The 24,015-nt window shown below is 41.7% G+C and overlaps 1 protein-coding gene across 1 annotated transcript in view; it reads left to right on the plus strand.

The window, feature by feature from the left end:
- The first annotated feature begins 458 nt into the window (after positions 1-458).
- The window catches only part of XDH (xanthine dehydrogenase), a 52,113-nt gene continuing 28,556 nt past the window's right edge, over positions 459-24,015 (plus strand). The window contains exons 1-14 of the mRNA XM_086460666.1: positions 459-512; positions 7,268-7,325; positions 9,715-9,811; positions 11,025-11,133; positions 12,198-12,324; positions 13,172-13,233; positions 15,459-15,527; positions 16,351-16,419; positions 17,582-17,668; positions 18,994-19,135; positions 19,933-20,025; positions 21,748-21,899; positions 22,805-22,898; positions 23,715-23,824. Of these exons, the coding sequence (XP_086316792.1) occupies positions 459-512; positions 7,268-7,325; positions 9,715-9,811; positions 11,025-11,133; positions 12,198-12,324; positions 13,172-13,233; positions 15,459-15,527; positions 16,351-16,419; positions 17,582-17,668; positions 18,994-19,135; positions 19,933-20,025; positions 21,748-21,899; positions 22,805-22,898; positions 23,715-23,824 (1,323 nt within the window). The remainder of the gene's footprint in view (positions 513-7,267; positions 7,326-9,714; positions 9,812-11,024; positions 11,134-12,197; positions 12,325-13,171; positions 13,234-15,458; positions 15,528-16,350; positions 16,420-17,581; positions 17,669-18,993; positions 19,136-19,932; positions 20,026-21,747; positions 21,900-22,804; positions 22,899-23,714; positions 23,825-24,015) is intronic.

A 24,015-nucleotide genomic window follows, 5' to 3' on the forward strand; every position in this document is an offset into this window, starting at 1 on the left:
TTCTTGTCAATATTCAGTGAGGGATAGTTGGGAGAACCTCCCCCCCTGCCCCCCCCCCCCCGAGTTTGCGTTTTATTGCAAAATACTGTGAATTCCTGGCAGCCGTTGCAGTGGCACACTCTGAGTGCCCCAAGCCTGGCAGTATAATCTAAAGGGAATGCAGTTGAATTGTGATCTATTGCTATATAAAAGGGGGCGGGTCACTCTGCTCGTTCAGCTCCTTTTCTGTCATTACTGCTGCAGAGGCACCAACCAAACGCAGCTGGCACGCCTCTTCGTTGACTCTTATATAATATGGGGTTTCACAGGGCACTGATGTAGAAATAAAGTCAAACATTCTAGAGGCGGACTCATATTACTTGTTGTATTGCTGGTGCTCCTTTCACTGTGGGGTGTAGGGCTGCTCTCAGAAGGGTGATCTGTGGCCCTGTTTGAGTGAATTTTGGAACGTGTGCAGGATGGCTCCAAACGAGGCAAGGGATGAACTTGTTTTCTTTGTGAATGGTAAAAAGGTAAGGAAGATTCCAGCTTTCTGTCCAGCTTGTTCCTGGATTGTGGCTTGATTACTTGTTTTTCTAGACATCTTTTTCCTCTCCTGAAGTTTTCTAGTACCAGCACAATTGCCATGACTTAAATATTAAATTGTGAAGACTATTTATTTCTTTGCTAAGTGGCTTTTTCTTTTCTTTGACTTTACCTTGTGAACAACTGTATAATGTTCCTTTTATACTTTAGATTTGTTGGCAATAATTTATTGTGATTCTGAGGTAACTACTTTAAGTAAAGGTACACTGACTTAATATAGGCATTTACACTAGAAATAATTTCAGTACTTATAACAGATCTGGAAAATGTAACTCAAGTGTAAGCATCCATATATAATTCATGTGTTCAGTAAGTAATTCTGACATTTGATTTTTAAAAAGGTTTAAGTAAAATGTTCATTCCATTTCCATTTAAGAAGCTAGAATACTCTTTAAAATCAAAGCCCATTAACTGATGCTGTTTCCTAGATCAACTGCTGACAATTACCTAAGAAGTGACATTCTCGCAGAGGAGGGTGGGGTGGTCCTTGCACATGCTGACACCTTTGAATAGTTTGTCCCAGAGCCACCTTTCTCAGTTTGGACTTCTCCTGGCTAGCATTGCAGCCTTCACTCTTCAAAAACTTGTAACAAGTCAAGGCTGCCTCTTTTTTGGACTGTGAGATCAAGTTAGTTCTATTTCTGAGCTCAGCTCGATGCTAATTTTGCCTTGCCACCTTCTCCTCACCTTGATACTCGGGCAGGGAAAGTTGTGCCAAAGCAGCTTCCAGCTGGGAAACTGAGGGAGGGAGGAGGGTTGCCCGTCCACTGTATACTGTGGAGCTGAGAGTTTGTGGACCTTTCCTGTGCACTGCTGAGGGGTAAATCATGTGCAGCACCGAGTCTGGGAGAGAGAATTAATTTTTTAATCTCTTGAGGGATTGCACAATATTCTTAGTTGGTTAAAAAGCTCTATGCCCTGCCCTACAGACTGGCGCAGGATTACTATCAATTTTGCTTTTATTGATCTTTTGTGCTAATTTGATCAAGTGTAAATGTGTATGAGAGTGTTGCCTCAATTAGGGTGTTTTAGTTATGAATTTAGATCCCGAACTGGATTGGAATTTGAACTTTCCAAGGTACTAGAGCATTTGATATAAAGTTTTGTTTTATCTAAGTATCAATAGTTAGGTGAAGAATTAAGTTTACCTAGTAAGGATTATAAGTTAGTCAAAGAGCTCTTGAATGCCATACTGGTGTAGAACCCAGCCCTGTTTCTGAGGTGTTATATAGAAGGATGACAACTGAAGCTTTGCTCACACACATCAGTAATAGTTCATATGTCAACGTTAATTGACATATCAGCCATTCATTGTTTCTAGAGGAAGATAAAAACTTGAAGCTCCAAGATAATCATGACCAGCTAATTGAGTCTGGTAACTGAGATTGTGAAGCAGTGGCACAGGATGATCTGTGAATTCCATCTGATGAATTTTCTGCTATGATGGGCACAGGTGGTATACCATTAACTTGTAGTCTTCTTGCTCTGTAAAGGTTTTAGTGACTTCAGATCCCTCTTCTGTGAACCCCAGTTTTTCGAGGGTGAATTGAGAGATTTTTGAGTCTTGCAGTAAGAGGTTGCCACAACCATGTTGGGCAATCCAGACCCTGATATGGGTCAAGTGTACTGTCGTCTTTTATTTTTCTGGTATGCTCTAATGAAAGAATTGTAGTACTGGTGCCAGACCAGCTAAGGTTCAAAACCAATATGCCACTCGTGGTAGGTATGAAGAGGTTATAAACAATTCCTGTATACATTTATAGGTGCTTCAGCATGGGTTGGTGCTCAAGTATTACAGGAAAATTGCTCTGTGGAAATTGGTAGAAAACACTTCTTCCGAATGTGTATTAGCCGAAGCAAGAGAAAAGACTGAGCTGTACAGAACTGGTTCTGTGGGACTGTCTTGTATGTATGTGGGGTGAGACAGAGAAGGGGGGGAAGTGAAGCCTAGATCCTGAAGGCCAGCAGCAGAAGACAACCAGTGCCTTTTGTATCTGCAGTCTATTGTTGCGATGTCCTGGAGCTGACGAACATGCTGTGAATGGCATTGCCCTTGGTGCATTTCAGCAATTTTTATGGAACTGCAGTTCCTGTTTACAAAAGCCACACCTTGGAGCTGACCTGTGCATGTGTGAAGGGGTTTATCACAGTGTGATCTTGAGAGCTGTTGGCTAAAAAAAACCCACCAGGGAACGATTAACACTACGTGTTCCATGTGTGAAGGCTGTCTCAGCATCCTTCTCTGGTGGCTCAGGGAACTGGTGATGCTAGCAAAGGAGCAAGTTCTGCTTGATCACAGAGAGGGCTTCCTGGGTTGTGCTCTACCCAGAGCCTCCAGTGACATTGTTTTTCTATTTCCTTTTTGGGTGTGCTGCCAAAGTGGCTTGAGTTACACCCACCAAATGCAGGTTTGAGAGTGAGAATTGGACTCGGGGGGGCGGGGAGGGAATCTGATCTGTGGCAATAAATGTGGAGTTTGTTGGGACATTTCTGCATATGAAAGGTTATGTGATGGAAGGGGTGGTGGTAAGTGCCTGGGCAATGCTGCTGAAACAGCCGGTAGCAAGTTAGGATATGGCTCCATCCATCTGGAGTCCTGACTAAATATTCCAGTCTATTTGCTGCAAAGAATGTGATAGCATGGCCAGTGGGAAAGATTACTGCTGTGTGCATTCATGACAGGTTGACATTGCTAATGGGCTGCTGATATTCTGCCACAGTACAAAACGGCATGATAAGAGGTGGTTGATAAGATAGGGACTTTTGTGGCAGCAAATCCTTCTCTCTTGCATTAGCCCAGTCTGCAACGTTGTCAAGAAAAAGTCTCCTCAGAACAGCTGAACATACTTCACATTCAGGATTGTTTATTTTAAGCACCTGTTTACTTCGCTGGGCATGAAGCTTGGCACACAACTAGCACAGTTATCTTTATAGTCTGCCTAGACTATCATGGAAAACAACAGACACAATTTAAAGCTAATAGTGGCAATTTTGTTTTCCTCAGCTGACAAGTCTGTCTCTTGCATATGTAGCATGTAATTTCATTTCAAACACATGGAGCCAATATTCCTATTTCTGTCCTGAATGTTAAGAGGGGGTCTATGCTGGAAGCCACATCAGACCTCTTCCAAAGCCTGCGGATGTTTGATTGCAGATGGGACCAGACAAAATACAGGATCTTTTTGAGCTTTGGGACCCTCTGGGTCCTACATAAACAGTGAATTACAAGTTTTCAGTGTGCTGGTTCGAAGCAGAACAAAATGTTCTCATGACCAATAGCAGATTTACATTGTGTGGTTATATTCAGTTTGTTCATCTGTGTTCTAATCCTTTTCCCTAGTAAATGAAATTGAAATCTCTCATTGACTTCAGGAATACACATTCACCAATTTTTAAGGTCCTGTGGGACCTTTACCATTGACCAGTCTGACTTGCTGCATGGCAGTCTGGTTAAAACTTTTCACCTTCTGTTGTTGCAACTAATTGAGTGACTAGGGACTAGTGATTGAATGGAAGCTTTTTCAGAAAAGCATCTGTTTCTCATTTAAAGACCCTAGATGATGGCAAGCTTAGCATGTTGTTTGGTAAACTAGGAAAGTTTCTGTTTTCTTTTCATTTTTGTTCCTCTGTTTCCCTTGATCGATTACTGTTCTTCTAAACTGAAAAAATCCTTTATTTAACTTTTTGGGAATATTAGTTTAAATATGATGCTTTATGTTGCAAAGGCAAAGTTATCTGAGTTAGTGAAAGGCAGGTACAAAAGACAGCAAACAAAATATTTATTGAGCTCCAAGTGTTGTACATGAAATCATGGGGAAGTGAGCTCAACACCTCTCTGGACCAACCCAGAGTTCTGAGTATAGAGTTCTGCTTAGGAACTTGTTCTGTGTAGTACTTAAAGCTTGAAGAACTGTAGGGCCAGGCTGGGCTCCCTGCTGCTGAAGTGATCTGAGTATTTAAGGTTCATGAATCAGTAGACAAATAGATGTGTAGTACAAACACAGCAGTACAGAGCAAATTCGTTGGGAGTCATTTGACTGCCAGTGCCATCCTAACATTTCTAACAAAGTTTCTTTCTGCATTTGATTAATACTTAAGCTACGACATGTGTTAAATTCCACAGTTTCGAATCTGTCAAAATGTAGTCATCAATCTGATGTATCTGGCAATATGATGTTTGGTTTAAAAACAAAAAAAAAACCTAAAAAACATTAACTGAGAGAAAAGGAAATGTTTCTTTAATTGCAATATCTAAGTAGGATGATCTACTCCCACTGAAGACAGTGAAGGTAATTCAGTTTCCTTCTGTACAAGGACATGGGGGAGGTGAGCAAGAATTGTTTTGATGGGTAAGATATTGAGCTGTGAATCATATTGTTCTGGGCATCAGACAAGAGAAGATGTTATCTCACCCACAGGGTTTTAAAATATTTTAAGAACAAATCACAGCAGGTAACTGTAACAAACCACTGGAGGAATGACATGTTGGAGGACAAAACCAGCATCGATGCCAGTGAACAAAATGCAGGAACAGTAAAAAGGTCTTAACACTGTGGCCAGCAAGAGAGACTCATAAACAAGCATCCCCTCACCAGGAATCTGAGTACAAAGAAATGTCTCCTTGCTTTGACGTGTGAGATTTGGTTTAGCACAGAATGTCCTCCAAACTTTTACCCCTTATCTCCCTCTGATCCTGTGTCTGCCAGCATTGCGGATGCGCAACTACAGTGGGAGTAGTTCGAAGTGACTGAAGTAGGAGTCCTGGGATATTGTTTTGAACATGATGAGAGTGGATTGTTCAGGACATGTTCTACTGCACAGTGGGAGCCACCTTCTGATAAAGTTGAGCAAAGGTTTAGCTTTGGGACATAATACATGCTTAAGTACTTCACTAAAAGTGTGTGGAGCTGAGTAGCTAAATACTTTGCTGAATGAAGGCTTAGGCCCATGTTTTATTTCTTACTTAACTTCCTGAAGAGGAACTATTGGGCCAAACTTTTAATTGCTTGGTTTAAGTACATAATGGAGGGCTTCTTGGATTCTTTCAAGAAAACATCTTCAGACATTTCCTTGATCTAAGCATAGAATGATCTCAGTAGTCTTTAACCATCTGGAAAAATATTCTGAAGCTTTTTTCTCTGTACCTGGCTACCTTGGAAGCTGCTTTTGAAGGGTTTGCAATGGCAATTGGCACATCTCTGGAGAAGAAAGTTGCTGGGGAAGGCTTTTTGGCTGTGAAATGCCTTTTGTCCTTGGGACACTCGTAGTCACAGGCATTTTTGGAATTATCTGGTCATGTCTGTCTGTTTACCAAACTATATGTGCTTCCTTTGAACAAAATGAACATGAGAGCACCACTGTATGCTCTTACTTGTTTCTATGCATCGAGAAGGTGAGGGAACAGGAGTGCTCTGCTCTGAATAGCAGCAATATGAGTACTGCAAGATTTACAGTAAGACATCCCCAAGCTAGAAGAGTCAATTCCGTTTCCTTCTAGGTTACCCCCAGTGCAGGAATTAGATGTGCAAAAGATGACCAGTTACGTTCTTTTGCAGCAACTTCATCGGATAGCTCTAAAAACATGGACTCAAATAAGAAGTATGAACCTTGTCTCTTTAGAATAACCCTGTCACGTGTTAAAGGCATAAAAAAGCAGTACAGAGGTTGTGAAGGTTTCTTATCGGTAAGAAAAAAGGCTTACAGAAATGACCTCTTTTTCAATTTGCCCTTCAAACCGGGAGTGATTAATTTAAATAAACTGTAACTATTGTACTTAGGACTTGCACAATATAAGAGCCAAGAACACATGATTACATTCTGGCACGCAATGAATTTGGAAAAGTTTCTTGACACTCTATTAATAACAGAAAAAGCTCTGCAGCCATTTGGAGGCAAGGGCAGAACTTTGGTTTCTGACCGTTGGGCAGAGGTTGAAGTAAAATCTAATTTTATGTCTAATAGATAACTGCTAATAGTGTTGTTCGCTAATAGGTGGAGCTGACTCAACATGTGCAGAGAAAATTTCTCCTTGGTGGAATTTCATATTCCCGTATTTTGGAAGGCTACTAAAGTGACACCGATTGATTTAACATTAGTGGGGATGAAAGAGAAACTTCAAGATGACTGGTACTTGCTGTCTGTCCTGCAGCACCTGTGTTGGGCATGTTAGGGTTTCCACTGTTGTTTTTTTTCCTCTGCAAAGTCTATTACCGATGCTGTTTCTGTCATTCTGTTTATCTACTCATTTTCTCTGTCTCTTCTAATAGTAAGAAGGACAAGCGACAGAGGTCGGTTATGCATGATCAATAAAGATGAGATGCAATTTGAGGACATGTCAGGAATTCAAAACTCGAGTACAAAACACAGTTCTTTCTCTCTCTGCTGACTACTAATTCTGTTTGTCATTTTTGATGAAGGCTTTTTAAAGATTTGCCTCAGTGTGCCATGGCTGAAAAACTCTGACGCATGTAACGCATATACTTTTCTCTGTCACAATAAATTCAAGGAAACGTTATGTCTTGATACATGACCAACATCGCTGAACCTAGTAAGGGGAGTTAACCAGTGGTTCTGCTCCCTGATTTGGAAAAGAAGTTGCAGAAAGTCCAAACATTCTTCTTCCAACTAAAGTATCTGTGTTGTAAAGCACTCTGTATGTAACAGTACATTTCCTTTCTTGCAGGTGGTGGAAAAAGATGTGGACCCAGAAACAACTCTGCTAACCTATCTACGAAGAAAATGTATCCAGTGTCAGAAGGAACTGCAGAAGGCTTTAAATGCCTACAGCATTTCATAATTGTTTACTGTTCTCCCTGTCACTTGAGTGCTAGGCAGAGCTTGTGCACAGAGCATGAGAGGGAGTGCTCTGCATAGTCTGGTATTTCTTGCTGGCAAAGATTACAGTTGGTATTCCAAGCTTAAACAGTAGCAAATTTTAAATAATATACTATAAATAAACTGTAAATAATTTATTAATACTTTAAAGGGAAAACTCTCAGAATTGCTAGGGATTAGCGTATGATGGAAAGAAAACAATATTGAAACGACAATAAAATTGAAGGAAATTTAGGTTTGTTCCACACAAATTGTGAAGAATTTTCTGGCCAAAAGATTATAGTCCCTTGAGCTGCTTGCTGTATCATCCAATAATTTGGATATTACTAGATAGTTAATATCCAATAACTTGATTATCCTGTGGCCTGTTTATCAGATGACCCAGGGGTGCAAACTCAGAAGCAGCGTTCCTACCACATACTGCGGGCATGTTTACATGAGTGGATGCAAGAAGTCACGTTTCACTCCTATTTGAAACTGGTCAACACATGAGTCAGATTAGCTGCAGGAGCTGGGTAGCTATTACTGTGATGACCAGGCTGGCTATACGAGGTTGTGTCATTCCATGTTTTCTGAGTTTTTGTCTGACCAGCTGGGTGTGTACATATGCCAAACAGTTCACATCTGTGTTGGTGTATTCCTTAAAAAGAATCATGCATACTTATTTCACCATACTGTCATGTTCTATTTGTCTGGGATCTGAAAGAAGTAGGGGGATATAAATCACATTTCTCTTTGGGGTTTCCAGCAGAACTGTCAACAGCCCTATTCTGTCTGACTGTGCCTTGGGTGGATAAAGTTTAAAAGGAAAAATAAGTGGCATGACTCTTGTGCCTGAGTGCACTTCTTACCACTAGACCTTTTATGTTTAATCTTGTTAATATCTGATGCAAATAGCTTTGTAAAGAGATAACTGGAGCTCTTCAAAACCTTCTGATCTTCTGCCTGAACATTCTGGTGAACTCATTTTGTAGATGTCTGGTTAGGATCAGACAAATACTTTGAGAAACATGTTTTATTGAGGCAGATTAGCACTGTTGTCAAGAGAAACATTGAATGGCACAGGAAAGCTATATTTCTCCTGAAGCAGGCACGTGATTGTATGAAAAGTAGACATGGTGCTTAGGGACATGGTTTGGTTTAGTGGTGGACTTGGCAGTGTTAGGTTTACTGTTGGACTTGATGATCTTACAGGTCTTTTCCATCCTAAATGATTCTATGATTTCTATGAAAATAGTTCAGAATCTTTGCAGTAAAGGCAAAGATGATTTGAGTTCCCTATATCATGATGCCTGTTGCTTTTCCACAGGCCTAAACTGATTATCTCAACACAGGCATGTGTCCATTGCCAAAGCTGTTTTTCTCCCGACTAAAAGTCTCTCAGCATTGGCCAGTCCTCTTCACAATAAGTTACAGTGTCTAATTACATACTGGTGAGTTAAGGAATGCAAAGTGATTCGAGGAATTCTTTCCTGAAATATCTTTGCAGAACATTTGATGTGATGCCTGATTGTAAAGTTCAGACATGCATTCTGCAGCCTGTGGAGGAATCTGCTTAGGTCAGTCCGTACGCTTTGTGAGTTCCCAAGTGTCTGTGCAGTGGTTCTGTGAATCTCCACTACTTCTGGCTCTCTGCTGTGGCTTTATGGGAAACAGGCTACTGGGGAGTGTGCTTGGCTGGTTTTGTCCCTAGCAATGGGGAAGTCATCATAAACGGGGCCAAGAGAGTCTGGGTAGCCAGACAATGACTCTTGAGATGCGGGTATTTTGTAAGCAGTTCAAGTGCAGCTCCCATGTCAGTGCTTAAACTGTGTGACTTGTAGCACTGTGTGACTGCCTTGCCTGGGTGCCTTCTAGGTGGCAGGAATCACCAGGTGTAGGAAGAATTCAACCACCACTGGTGAGAGGTGCTGAAGGAGATGTCACCATACATCTCAGGGATGTGGCTGCATGCCTGAACAGCTCCCGCTCAGCAACTGCCGAGGGCTTTGTTTTCTTATGTCATTTCGTTTTCTGAGTCTAATGGAAAGTGGGAACTGTTGAAGTTCAGAAATTTTTTGTTTATTCTAAGAGTCTATTGGATCGTGGACTGCATCCTTATTAGGGCTTTGGGTGTTGATCTCAAAGCTTACATGCCAGCATTTGAAACTTTGCTTATGTTAAATTAAGTTATTAAGCAGAAAAAAATGAGTGCTTACTTTCCAGCAAGAACTTGTTGCTAAGCCTTGATTGACAACTGTTTGAGTGGGCTTCTGCCAACACTCTTCGTGTTTTCCTTGATTCCTGTTCTCTCAGTGGGCCTATGTGGGACCAAACTAGGCTGTGGAGAAGGTGGATGTGGTGCTTGCACTGTTATGATATCCAAGTATGATCCCTTTCGGAAGAAAATCCTGTATCCTTTGCAATCTGAACTCTTCAACAGAGAAATGAAATGGGGACAGATCCAGGTTCTTGACATTCCTGACATGGTACTATTTAAAAAAAAAAAAAAAAGAGGTTATATAATGTATGTTTCTGCCAAAACATAATTTTTCACTTTCAGAACATAAAATCAGAAGGCTAAGACAAGAGGGTATTTTTTTCCTACAGCATTGCACAGTGCTGATAGGGAACTTTCATTGTACCCTGAAATATCTGCACTGACTGTAGCACACAGGCTACCTGCCTTTTCCCAATTTAGAAAACCATTATGTTCCTTTCTTGCAATGTAATATAACTTTTTGTTGTGATGACCCAAATTTTGATTACTGTGATAAAATATTTATTGCAATTGTATTGCTACAGTAATCTTGTTTCTGTATTCCAGCAGATACTAATTTTTTCTCTGTTTCTGTTGTAACTTTCGGGATTTCCTGAGACAAAAACTTTCCTCCTGTTCTGTCTTTAATTAATTGAAGGGTGAAGCAATGAAATCAGACAAAAAAGGGGGATGGAGAGAGAAGATGAGGCAGAGGGACAGGCCCCAGTTTATTTTTACTGTGGGGAATAGAAAGCACTGAAATCTTGGATATATTTGGAATAATGCTTGGCAATACTTAGGTTCATCTAACTTAGTGGTTCTGGTTAGTAACATGGTAGGATATCTTTAGGGTTGTTATTCTGTCTTGATAGAAATGAAATAAAGTAGCTAGTTCCTATAAGAATTTTGGCAACATTATTCAATTTTTACCTTCAGCTTGGACTTTTTCCCGATGTGTACCATCTAGAAACGGTTTCCTAGGTAAAAGGCCAAGAACTCTGTGCTTTTATGTAACTTCACGACTGGGCCAGGCCAGCTGTATAACATCTTGGTATTTGTAGTCTGCTCCTACAAATTACTTACATGGGTTTGGTAGCTTAACATGCAACAAGGGTGTTTAAAGTTGTTATTCCTAGGTCAAATCCTATGATGCATACTCAATTTAAACTTCAAGTGAAGCTGCTGAGAACTTCGGCTGAGTAGCTGCTGTGGGATTTGGCTTGTAACTAATACCTGTATCACAGCTATATAACTTCTTCTATTGTCTCCACTGCTACAGTTTCTGAGTACTCTTCAGTCCTCCTGTTCCCTTTTTCCTTTGTTGAGCAGCACTGTCAAATGAAATGACCTTAATTTATTATTTTAGCCACCACACTGCCAATGCTTGCCTCTTCCCTGTCTGTGCCCTGCATCATGTAGCTGTAACTACTGTTGAAGGCATAGGAAGCACAAAATCCAGGCTGCACCCAGCCCAGGTAAGCTATTAATACTGGTAATTTTAAAACCCTCTATTCATGTTTTCTTCGTACATCAGTTAATCCTGTTCCATGGTGTTTGGACCACCATCATAACATTAAAGCTGGGACTCTGGCTTTCTACATGAGTAGTCTTTACTTGCAGGAATGACTAAGTGATGGAATCAAACTCCGAGGTCAATAATGCAGCTCTGTTATACCCTAACAAGTTAACTGGTGCTATCCTGGCTGAATTGCTAATGCTTTTGTTCTAAGGCTATGTAGCTGTATTTGGTCCACATCCTGGACCAAAGCCCAGGAACTGGGAAGACTGATGCGGTGAAAGCCTATGCGATGACTTGGAGCCAGAAAATCTCAGTTGGGTTTTGGATCTCTTATGGCCTTCCATGAATGACCTTGGTTTCTCATCCTGCATAGTTAGGAACCCTCCCTGCAGTAAGGTTTGGTTCAGCAATGTTTCAGGAGTCCCAAAATATTCTTGGTGAGGAGGAGTGACACGAATGTGAAGCCTTGCTCTTCTAGCAAGGTGTTATAATGTACTTTTATGGAAGAAGGCTTGCCTTAGCTTTGTCAGAGATACTGTTTCTTTAAGGGAAACTATGATTCATCTCAGTTGGTACAGTAGGTAGGACTTGTGCCAATATCTGAGACAGTAAACAACAAAGTGAAAAATAAGTTAGGCACGCATGAATGGATGACAGCTAGTCTGACCTTTGTTTGCTTGACTTTTTTTCCCTGCCTCCCCTGAAGACTGTAACAGCTAAGCTTTGAAATTCAAACTCAGGTCTGTGCAGGTAGCCCCAGCCTTTCTAACATGGTAAATCTGAAGAACTCCTGATCTCACTGAGGCTTCTAGTTGCCTTCAGTTACAGTGGGAGTTCAAAGCCTAGATGCAAACTTCAGTGTTCTCTTCTTTGAAGTCTGCTTCACAGATTAATTGACCATCTCATCAGAGAACATCTGATGATAGTCTTGGCTCCTGTGGTGAGATTGTTACAGAAACAAGCACAACAATTAACTCACATTGATATTATGAGCTGATGGTTGTTGTTACTTTTTCTCAGGAGAGAATAGCAAAGAGTCATGGGTCCCAATGTGGCTTTTGCACTCCAGGCATTGTCATGTCCATGTATACATTGCTTCGGAACAAACCGGAGCCCAAAATGGAGGACATAGAAGATGCTTTCCAAGGTAATACTTGTAGCTCTGCAGAGATGCAACCTTTTCTGCTTTTGTTACATCTGCTTCATCAAATGAGATGGAGATTCACCTTTGTTTAATGCATTTTGTTAAAGGTAGTTGTTATGAAGTTAAGAACTAGCTTTTCCACTGGGATACTGGCCAGGTGCTATGAACTGAACAAAAATGACCTGTGGAAAATCTCACAGAAGCTTATGGTTTGTCCTGAAGCAGGGACAAGTGGCCTTAGTCTTGGATTAGGACCCCACTAAGCTTAACACAGAACAAAACGTGGCCTGTCCCTGGGAGGCTTATAAGAGTCTCCACATCTCCTTGTTTATTCATTGCTGTTACAAGAGCCTGCAGAGGTGATAGAAAGCATCTGGGCCAGCCAACCTCAAGAAAAGGACCAAGACAGCAATATACATGATGGAGTGGGGCAGAATCCAACCGTGTAAATCATCTGAGAGGCTGCTGTTATGGCTGAGGTTAGAGCTGTTACGATGCTTCCGGCAGTGACCCAAGAGGAAATCGGATGCAGGAGAAAGCAACCTCTTTGTAATTCAGGAGACTGGATAGTTGTTATACCAATTAGACTCACACAATTGAGGTAAATAAACACTGAATAAGGCAGACGGACTTTTTTTTTTTCCGCTAACTTAATTTCAATTTAAAAATTTAACAATAAAGGATGGTAGGATTGTCGCAAGATTACTAATGAAATTTTCCTGCTCCCAGTTTTTTCATTAGCTTTATCTAGATTTGTCAAGCTTTTGTGAGAAAACATAAAATCTTCTAAAAGAGGAGAAGTTCTCAGCCAGGTGACACTAAATCTTTATCCTTTTCCTCTGCAATGCAGGGAACTTGTGTCGGTGTACAGGGTACAGACCCATTCTGGAAGGATACAGGACATTTGCTAAAGTAAGTGGCTTCAAGTGATGTTTAAAAAAATTTGGAAGGCTGGCTGTCTTTCTCTTATTAAAATAAACCGTGATCTGAAATGGGGAGGAAGGAAATATGCATGCTACAACAACCCAGCTCCAGCTGTTAATCCATTTGTATGTGCTTCATGCATTAATATTGCAGGAAGACCAACTCTTTTACTTATTCCAGTTGCTGGAAATGGAGTACTTTAAGGTCCACCTGGTGGTCTGTTTTTGGATCACAGGTAATCAGACTGCAATTCTTTTCTGTAAGTCTCTGAAAAACTTGGCATCTCTGCATAATACAGCTTGCAGATGATCCCTCATGTGGAAAAAGTTTAAAGGTATGGTGCAGGAATAGGGACATACTCTGGGGGAATCTGAGAAAGTCGCTTTCTTGAAAGATCAGCTGTGGAGCTGTAATAACTCTAGAAAGAAGTTGAAGTCACTACTGTATAGCTCTTGCCCAGAACTCATCTGCTGGTTTGGGTAAGGCACAAAGCTTTGCCATAAGTTTTCTCTAGTCCCTTTGTTCCTGAAAGACTGCTGGAGGCTGTGAAGGAAAGTAGGTCATTAGGTACTTCAGTGATTACTAGACACTTAATAGGGCTATGCTGGTATTAAATATCAAAAGTAAGGAATTTAGAATGCTGCCCACTAATTTAATTTTATTATCCAGATTTACGGTCAACAAAAAAGAATATAAGCAGGAGTCGTTGATAAACCCAGCCAATATAGTCTACTTGGATTTCCATCAGGCTTTCAACAGTGTCTCACTAAAGGCTTTTAAAGACAATAAGCAGCCATGGGGTAGGAGGGAAGATTTCTGTATGGATGAAAGTTGGTTAAAAGTCAGGAAATGGCAGGTAAGAGAAAACGGTGTATTTTTGCAATGAAGGAAGGTCACTGGTAGAGTTCTGCTGGACCTGCGGTGAGAGCAAGGCTGTTCAACATATCCCTAAATGAGGTGGAAAAAAAAGTGAGCAGTGATGTGAGAAAGTAAGTTAACTGGTATCAAGTTTGTCTGGGTAGTGATGACAGGTACAGACTTTGAGAAATTTTAAAAAGACTTTATGAACCTGAGAGACTGGAGAATAGATTGGGATGCAAAATTCAGGGCAAATAAATGCAAAGCAATTTCCAAAGTGAAAGGCAGTCCTCATTTCACATATAAAATGATAGGCTGTGAGCAGACATAAGATCATCTTCCTGTTACTATACATGGTAACAGGAAGATGATCTTGGAGGTGTGGTAGACAGTTCCATGGAAGCATCAGCTCAATGCTTACTGGCAGGCAAAACATCTCTTCAAAGCGTAGAGAACAAAACAGAAAACACTGCTGTGCCATTGTCTGCATCATGGCTCTTCCTACACTTTAGTCTGCAGTTCTGGTCCTCCTGTCTCTAACAGGGCATAGCAGAATAGGAAAAGATTCAGAGAAATGGAATGAGGATTACATCTGTGGGAATGTGGCTTCAGGAAGCACTGAGTAGGCTGGGACATGTCAGCCTGGAAAAAAGATGTCAGGGAGGCGAAGGGGCTCTACATAGTCCGTATAGTGGTTTGTGTTGACCTCTGATAGAGATCTACAAAATTGTGACTGGCAGGTGGAATGTGGACAGGCATGTGCTGTTTGCTGCCTCTTCCAATACAAGAGCAAGGTGTCAAGAAATTAAACTAGTAGGAGTCAGGTTGAAAACAAACACAGAAGATCTGCCATGTACCAGGTAACTGACCTGCAGAACTCACCAAAGCATGTTGTGGGCACCAAAACTTACACAAGCTCTGAGCAGGCTGAACAGGTACTTGGATGGAGCGCTACTGAGTGTTACTAAAGAGACAGAAATGACACTGGGCCAAGGTACTTCCCTGAGCTGAATGCAGTTGGATGCAGGTAGGGTACTAGGTATTGTATGTGCTGTCCCTTTCTTCTGGGTATCTCTTCACAGCTCCAGCTGGACCAGAGATCCTGGCTGAATGGTCAGAGTAGCTCTAAACCAGAACAAGAGGTCTATCAGTAGGCTGGACATGACCTAGCCATCACACTGCAGGATACTGCCTTCTGTTGGCAAGGGAAACATCTGCTTGCTTGGCACCTTCCATCTCCTATTTCTACTTTGGAGATAATAAATGCGTGATCAATTTCTCTTAAAAGGGAATCAAGTCTACTTAATTTCCTCAGAATCTTCATGTTTTTCTCAGAACAGTTTTTATCCCCACAGGATTTGAATTGCTGTGGCAGAGTAGCCAATGGTACTGGATGCTGTCGTAGTGAGAGGGAAAATAGCATGGTAAGCTGAATTTTAAAAGCCATAACCTCAACTTGCAAGATAGTATTAGAGTTTTGATGCATTAGTCACCTCTCTAGCTCTGCTGTGGTGCAGATATTCAGAGCTGTCTGAGCTGGTTTGAATGTCTGTCTTGTAAAACACTGTGACTGCGTATGTCCTGGTTAGCATGACTAGCTATCATGACACAGGTTTTACAGTAGTGAGCTAGGTATGTCCCTTCTGAATCTGTGAGTTACAACACTTCTGTGAAATAGCATGGTGACAGCTGTAAGCAATGTCTTACCAGCTTCTGGTATATTGATGAAGTGATCCATCTTTCTGTGAAAACAGATCTAAAACCAAGTTAATTCCCCAGCATGATCCTTCCTAAACTTTGCAGTCCAATGATGAATTAAATAATTTAATCACCATTCTAATAAATTGTACAATTGGAACCTTTTGGAATATCTGGAGGAAAAAAGTTAATTGCATTTTATATACCAGTTGAGATACAAGCAAGGGAGGGACAAACCCAAGGAATTAGGACATAAGGTAGTGTCAGTATAAAATGAATTTAGGAAAGGGAGAATATAATGAAATTCTTTGCTGGGAAATTCCAGTTAATTCCTGTGGATTCTGCGTTAGGAAGCACCCAGTGTTGCGCAGAATACTCCAGCAATTAAGACTGCTTGGAGTCATTTTGTCAAAGTAGTTTATTAACGAAAAATGTTACTGTAAATTTCTGTGATCCAGGGCTTGATGAAAGTGCAGGAATATATCCTGTAAAAGTTGGGATGTTCTGACTTTGTGTAGAGTAGCTGAAGCGTGCTTGTTTCTTCTTCAGAATGGAGGCTGCTGTGGAGGAAAAGCCAATGGTCCAGGCTGCTGCATGAATGGAAAAGAAGACAATGTGGTAAGATGCCTCTCAACTATTAGTTTTTCCTCTGTTTCTGATGTTTTGAAGACTTACCTCTGGCTCCTCTGTGCTGAAGCCCAATGCTTTTAGTTTAGCTGTGTTTATGCAAAGCCATTTTCGTGTTAAGAGTAAGGATGTGATGTTTGCCTGTCAGAGCCCTCTCAAGGACTTTCACTGAAGCAGTTTTGCAAAGTTGCAAGTACAGGTAATTTGTTAAGGTGACAGATAGAACAGGTGCAGAATTGCAGTTGATAAATGCACTTACTGCAATAGTGCTAATGTGCTATAATAATGCTGGCCAAATTTTCCTGGGTATTCTTTGCCAGGAGTGAAGGTGCAATTCTTACCAAGAAGGCGTCCCTATGTTGGGTGGAGGAAGAGGGGCACAGCCCACTGACCGTCTCTTCCAGATCTTCAGTCCGTTTCTCCCAATTTTTACCCCTTACTTTCCTCTTTTTATTCTCTAATTCTTTGTTTCCTCTCCCATGGGTTACATATAGCATGATTTAGGTGGAGAGTTGAGTGACATAGTCATATACATATAGAAATAAGCAGGGGTGTTAACTGTAATACTAATTTTCTAGATAATTAAGCAAACGTTTCACTCCAGGGCATTGTAGCCTTCAGAGTTTTGTGCCAAAACAGAGCCGTCTTGCCACCACAAGGTTCCTTCTTTCAGCTGTTATCTCCCCTGACAAGGTTTGTGGAAGGGAGAAGCAGATAACAGCAATCTTATCCTTTCGCTGTTTTTTTTTGCCAGATGAACAAGTTGCTCAGCTCTCGTCCTTGCTCTGTCCAGGGCATAACGACCTTAGAAGCCTAGCATTTCTCCACACCATTTAGTCTAGTTTATGTTTTATGCTGATCTTACCTCAGAAAAAGTACCTTTGATGTAATTTAACGTGCCAATGTGAAAGTGATGTCACTTGATTGGTGAAAACCTCTTAATGTGTTCAGGTTTACATTTCTGACCAGACATGCATTGTGATCAGAAAAATATAACTGAAGAACCTGAAATGCTGGATCAGGTGGCAACTTTTCACTGTGTCTGCCATTCTTTGCTCCATAAAACAGTGAACTGGAAAGAGGAACGACTTAGGGTTGTATGTAGATAGCTTTCTTCTCTGCTGCCCAGCCATTTGCATTTTCTCTGTCATAGACAATGATGTCTTCCAGCCTGTTCAATTCTTCTGAGTTCCAGCCATTAGACCCTACACAGGAGCCAATCTTCCCACCAGAGTTAATGGTAAGTTCATTCAAAAATAAATAGTACGTTGGTCATTGGTTTTGTTGTTCTGCACAGGGTTTGAGTGGTCTTTGGTGTCTCTGCCCTGAGGGAACGGCAGTGCAAGGGATGGCTGCTGATAAAAGAAGCAGTATGGACATGAATGCTTCCCTGTTTTGTAAAGGGAAGGCTTTTAAGCCAGGTGGCTTGAAAGATATGCAGGCCGAATCTCTGCCTCATCTGGCTGGCTTTCCTCTCTGTTTCTCACCATATATGCCTGCTCTTGGGTTGCCTTTCTTTCGTGTCATTGCCTATCCACGGGTGGAACAGCTGCTGATGTCTAGATTTCAATTTGCTAGGTCAGCTGTGAACTTCTACATTAAATACAGCTATAACTGAGCTAACTGCCTGTGCTCCCTTTATAGTGTAGGAAGATGAGTACGAGCTATGAGATGTAGCTAAATATGTTTCAACTAGATGACTTCCTGAAAGCACCAGCTTCTCTCCACTTAGTGTAGCAGGAGTGGAAGCTGGCTGGCTCACACTGACATCAAAAGTCAGGTGAGATTAGTTTCTCTCCATATTTCATTCCTGTCTTTTTTGGAGTAGTTTTCCCCTAAGCAAATGTGTTGCATCCGGGAATCCAGTCCAGCCCATGACATGTTTACAGCTTCCTTCACATTTAACAAACAACTGAAATTCAAACGTTAGTTCTGCTGCTGCACCCAGCCTAAATGTGTCATGAGCTACAGCATGAATAAGTTCTCATAGAACATAGCATAATATATATTTAGCTTGAGATGGGTTCCCTCTGTTTCTTCTCTATGACATTCTCCTACCTAAGGGTTGATCTGATGCTGCTGGGAGGCAGCCATGTTAGTCTGTTTTCTTCAGTCACTGGATGAAGGAATCAAAAAGGGAACCAGAATCTGGCCTTACAGCTGGTAACTCAAATTCAGCAGTGCTAAAGACTGATATTTTTGCAGTGAGATGAGAATGCAAACCCCATTACTTCTGAGATGGCTGAAACCATGGGCATCTCCTGGAACTTTTGTCAGATGGAGCTTTGTGGCAGAGGTCTTGCTAGGGAGTTGTGGCAGCAGGATGCACCTGGCAATATCAGGAAGGGAAAACTTGTCAGCATGAAAAAGACTCTCGTCACTGCTAGCAGAAGGATGGGGAATGGTGAACAGCCAGCAATGGTGTGGATATCACAGTCACCTGTCAGTAACTTGACTAAGACGGAGCCTGGCCTGGCATAGGCATGAGCAGCATATGGGAAGGATGTGAGCAAGGATTCTTGGCTTGATGTAGGGCCTGAGCTCTATCTGAATTCACTTTTGCAGACTCAGAGTAACAGACAGCAGAAACAGCTGTGTTTCAAAGGCGAACGCGTGATGTGGATCCAGCCTACAACTCTCAAGCAATTGGTGGCTCTCAAATCCCAGTACCCCAATGCCAGGCTCGTTGTGGGGAACACAGAAGTGGGTAAGAGGAAAAGCTGATGCTCATTATGAGCAGTTGGAAAACTTTCCATGGAGTATTTTGTGAGAATAGTGCAAATGTAAACCTCCTTCATGCCATTGCTGTTAAATAAATAGCTGTTTGATCTTCAGGTTGTATGTAGGAACAAATTTTCCTCTGAGGTAGATTAATCTCACAGTGAACGTTTTCCCCTGTTCTTTGCTGTGTTTGGGGAAAAAATGCTTATCTAGACCTCTGAGCTTTTGTGCTAGTTTCGTGGAATTTTGAGAAGAGGAGAGTGTCACAGTGTAAACGTCCTCATAATCAAATTAATTCAACTGTGAAACCTCCATTTTGAAAGATTTTTCAGTGAGTAAACTCTCAAGACTTGAAATCTTACTGTTTTTTTCCCCAAAAATATATACTCCTGCAAATATAAGTGCTGAGGAGGAGAGTTCAGATGCATTTAGTAAATCTGTTGTCCTGAGCAACTGGTTCAGGAGATGATCCCTAAACTTTGTATGGTTCATTGTATTTGTTGTTCTTTCCTGAAGGATTATGTACAACAATAGCCTGGTTACACAAGTACTAAACAGTGTATTTAGGTTATTGTAAGCCTAGAAAAGAGTCTCTAAAACTTCCCTAGAGAATTCTTGTATTAGAGGAAAACAGTTCGGTATCTCTGTGACCTTATATAATCTGTGTAACAGATGGTCAATGAACTGACTTTTTAATAGGCCTGCTGCCATCTCATTGTCAAACAGTTAACTTAGACTGTCTGTCACCTGTGTGTAACTGAAGGAGTCTTACTTTTCCTTAAGGTATTGAGATGAGATTGAAGAATATGTTGTATCCAGTGATAATAGCACCAGCATGGATCTCTGAAATGAATGTCGTTCAGCACACTGAAACAGGTGAGCAAAAAAGAGGCAGAATGCCTGTGAAGTATGGAGGAACTTCTTCACAGAGTAATAAAGAGGATATGAAGGAAAATCCCCAGATCAAAACCTGCTTTCCTTATGTATTAATGCCTCTCCCATGCAGGGAATCGACTGATACATTAAAATAATTTATGAATCAAAGAGGGCCTTCAGTAGAGGATGTATTAGGCATTTTATCTCTTTGCATGTTGTTTTAAGTGTATTAACTGGGTTATTAATGGGTTTCAGTGGGCAATCTTTTTATTTCGAAAGAGGCAAAAGGGCCATGGTTTACTGTCATGTGAGAGACAGTATCACCATGAGCTGTGATTTAAGGGTGAATTTTGTTCTGAGGATGTAATTTTAAACTGTAAAACTGTAAAAAATTAAACTGTAAAAAAGTTTACACGCGGTGCACACAAAATAATCTAGTGTGACCAAATATCTTCTCTAAACCCTGCTGTCTAATTAAACTCAGTGTGGCGGGTTGACCCTGGCCAAAATGCCAGGTGCCCACCAAAGCCCCTCTATCACTCCCCTTCCTTAACTGGACAGGAGAGAGGAGAGGAAAAAAAAGAACAACAGGCTTGTAGGGTTGAGATAAGGACAGGGAGATCACTCAGCATTTACCATCACGGGCAAAACAGACTCAACTGAAGGGAAACGTAATTTATTACCAATTAACTCAGAGAGGAGTAATGAGAAATAAAACCAAATCTTAAAACACCTTCCCCCCACCCCTCCCTTCTTTCACGGGTGTAACTTTGATCCCAATTTTCCTCCCTCCTCCCCCCCAGCAGCACAGGGGGGAAAACAGGGAATGGGGGTTGGTGTCAGTTCATCACACTGTTGTTTTCTGCTGCTTCTTCCTCCTCAGGGGGAGGATTCCTCACACGTTTCCCCTGCTCCAATGTGGGGTCCCCTCATGGGAGAAAGTCCTCCATGACTTCTCCAATGTGAGTCTTCCCACAGGTTCAGTTCTCCACGAACTGCTCCAGCGTGGGTCTCCTCCATGGTGTGCAGTCCTTCAGGAACCGACTGCTCCAGCGTGAGCCCCCTCATGTGGTCTCTGGCAGCAAACCTGCTCCAGCGTGGGCTTCTCTCTCCACAGGCCACAGGTCCTGCCAGGAGCCTGCTCCTGTGCAGGCTTCCCACAGGGTCACAGCTTCCTTCAGGCATCCACCTACTCCGGCGTGGGGGCCCTCCATGGGGTGTAGGCAGTCATCTGCTCCACCGCCCATGGGCTGCAGGGGGACAGCCTGCCTCACCATGGTCTTCACCACAGGCCGCAGGGGAATCGCTGCTCCGGCGCCTGGAGCATCTCCTCCCCCTCCTTCTGCACTGACCTTGGTGTCTGCGGGATGTTTCTCTCACACATTCTCACTCCTCTCACTCGCTGCAATTCCTGCTGCGCAACAACTTTTTCACTCTCTTAGATACGTTATCACAGAGGTGAAAAACGCTGTTGTTGATGGGCTCGGCCTTGGCCAGCAGTGGGTCCATCTTAAAGCCGGCTGGCATTGGCTATGTCCAACATAGGGGAAACTTCTAGCAACTTCATACAGAAGCCATCCCTGTAACCCCTCACCACCAAAACCTTGCCACGCAGACCCGTTACACTCAGTGGCATCTAAGCTTTGTAGATACAGTTATAACCATCCTCCTGCACCTTGATGTTTGGGAGAACAATGATTCTTTTCATTTCTTTGTTTACAGGAGTCACCTTTGGTGCTGCCTGTACCCTGAGTTCAGTAGAGGAGGTGCTGAGAAAAGTGGTTGCAGAGCTTCCTCCTCACAAAACAGAGGTCTTCCAGGCTGTCCTAGAACAGCTGCGGTGGTTCGCAGGGCCACAGATCAGGAATGTTGCTGTAAGTGACTCGGGAGCATCAGGGACTGGATTTGAAACCTCAGTCTGAGGACCTGGCCTGCCTCATCCAGTGTTGGTGTGCCTTGTGCTTCTCACACGAGAACATTTGCAAACCTAGGCAAAGAAGCTAGTACACATAAACCAACCCCAGGAACTGATAGCAACGTTGGTCTCAGCTGGTGTCTGTGCTACACTGGTACCACAGATTTAGCAAGGAAGGGAAACATGGCAGTTGTCCACGTCTTGAATTGCTGTTATCAGGATAAGTGGGGAAATCTGTAGTGAGATTTGACTAATTTAACAAAACATGTATTTAGAGTGCTGGACAAACTTCAATGAAACAGGTGTGTAGATTTTTTCCAGCACAACTACGGTATCATAGTGTTAAGGCATGAGACCTGGCAAATTTTCCTCTACTTTTAAAGGAAAGAGGAGGTGAGTTCAGTGTGTTCAAACTCCATATACTAAAAGAAAGGAATATCAAGCAAGCAGATGAACCAACCTGCCAAACACAGCCTAAAAACTTGGGTTCCTGAATGTTACTGAAAAGATACTCCATACTTTCATGGATTTTCCCTTAATTGCAGCAATTGAATTTTGGCATTGTTGGGCATATGTGGTTTGAGCATAACGTAGTTTTGATGCATTACCCAAAGACTGTTCCTAAAACTATTTCAGGCAAACATTAGTATTGACTGGGACAGCAATTGATTTCATGGGTTTTACATTTACCCATTTCATTAAAGGCCTAAAGTTGCTGGGTGAGAAAAAAGGATTTATCAAACCAAACTCAAGCAGAGCTAACCTGTAGTGCACAGAGTATGGAGTAATGCAGGATTACAAGATGCTTTGGCTATATCTTCAGGTTTTTTTAATATGTATCTGATGCATATATTATCACTCTAGGCTCTTGGTGGGAACATAATGACAGCAAGCCCGATTTCTGACTTAAATCCTGTGTTAATGGCAAGTGGAAGCAAACTGACTCTGATATCAAATGGTGAGTTACGTACATTTTCTTGTAATGCTGAGGAGAGTGGGATAGTCAACAGTCTTCTGCCATGGATTGTTAGGTCAGGTCAGAACTTGAAAATGGAAGTTAACACTACGTAAAATAGGCTTAGTCTGAGTCTTCAGGGATTTTGCCCTTTTTGAGGCTGAAGTCTTAAGGCTAGGCCTAAGGTTGGCTTCCTAAAGAATTTTGAACTGCTGTGCCAGAATGAGTCTCTAGTACTGTGTATGTCTTGTGAGGAGCTGGTTGAAGATGTCTATTCATGAGAAACAGTAATTGTTTCTGTCAGTATCATACTTTGATCCTTGTGGATTTTACACATAAAGATTGAAACATGTTTTGTTTCCTATGAAGAAAGCCAAATGTCTGAATTTGTATTTACTGTTAGGAAGAATATTTTTGAAATAGGATCCTTGGAGTAAGTGGACTGTCTGATCAGTGACTTTCTCTTGTACTGGTTTGTGTGCAGGCAAATGAAATGGGAAAGCAGAAATTACATGGGGATGTTGGAAACTAGTTCACCTGGAGGCTCAGCTTTAATTAGATGAAGGAGGAGGGAGGTCTCTTTGATCAGTTTCTGTGCAAATAAAACTTCACGTGTAGGCAGAAGCTGTCATAGGTTCCATAAGGACCAAAGTAAATCTGTGAAAATCCTTCCTGATTTGGTGCAAGAGGGTGGAAAAATGAAAACTGATATCGTATCGAAAGTTATTTGTGTAGGCTGAAGGATCATTCACGCGTATTATTGACATTCCTCATCTGAGTTATTCATTCATCCACCATTGATCTCTTTTTGCTCTACAGAGGGCAAAAGGACTATCATGATGGATGAGAAGTTTTTCACTGGATACAGAAAGACAATAGTTAAGCCCGAAGAAATACTTCTCTCTGTTGAAATACCCTACAGCAAGAAGGTAAGCTTGTAGGAAAAGACTTCAATGTCCATGGAGCTAAAATGATGTTATTTGAGTGTAGTTTTCAATGTTAGGCACTGATTTCCTTGGAGACTGACCTCCACGTGCTTACGTGGTCCCAAGCGGACAAGGAAGCAAGTAAATTATTTGATAAAAATCTAGCAAGATACACTTTTTAACAAGTGAGGGGA

Source organism: Leptosomus discolor, chromosome 2, assembly GCF_034619465.1.
Source record: "Leptosomus discolor isolate bLepDis1 chromosome 2, bLepDis1.hap2, whole genome shotgun sequence".
In the NCBI taxonomy this organism is placed as follows: Eukaryota; Metazoa; Chordata; class Aves; order Leptosomiformes; family Leptosomidae; genus Leptosomus; species Leptosomus discolor.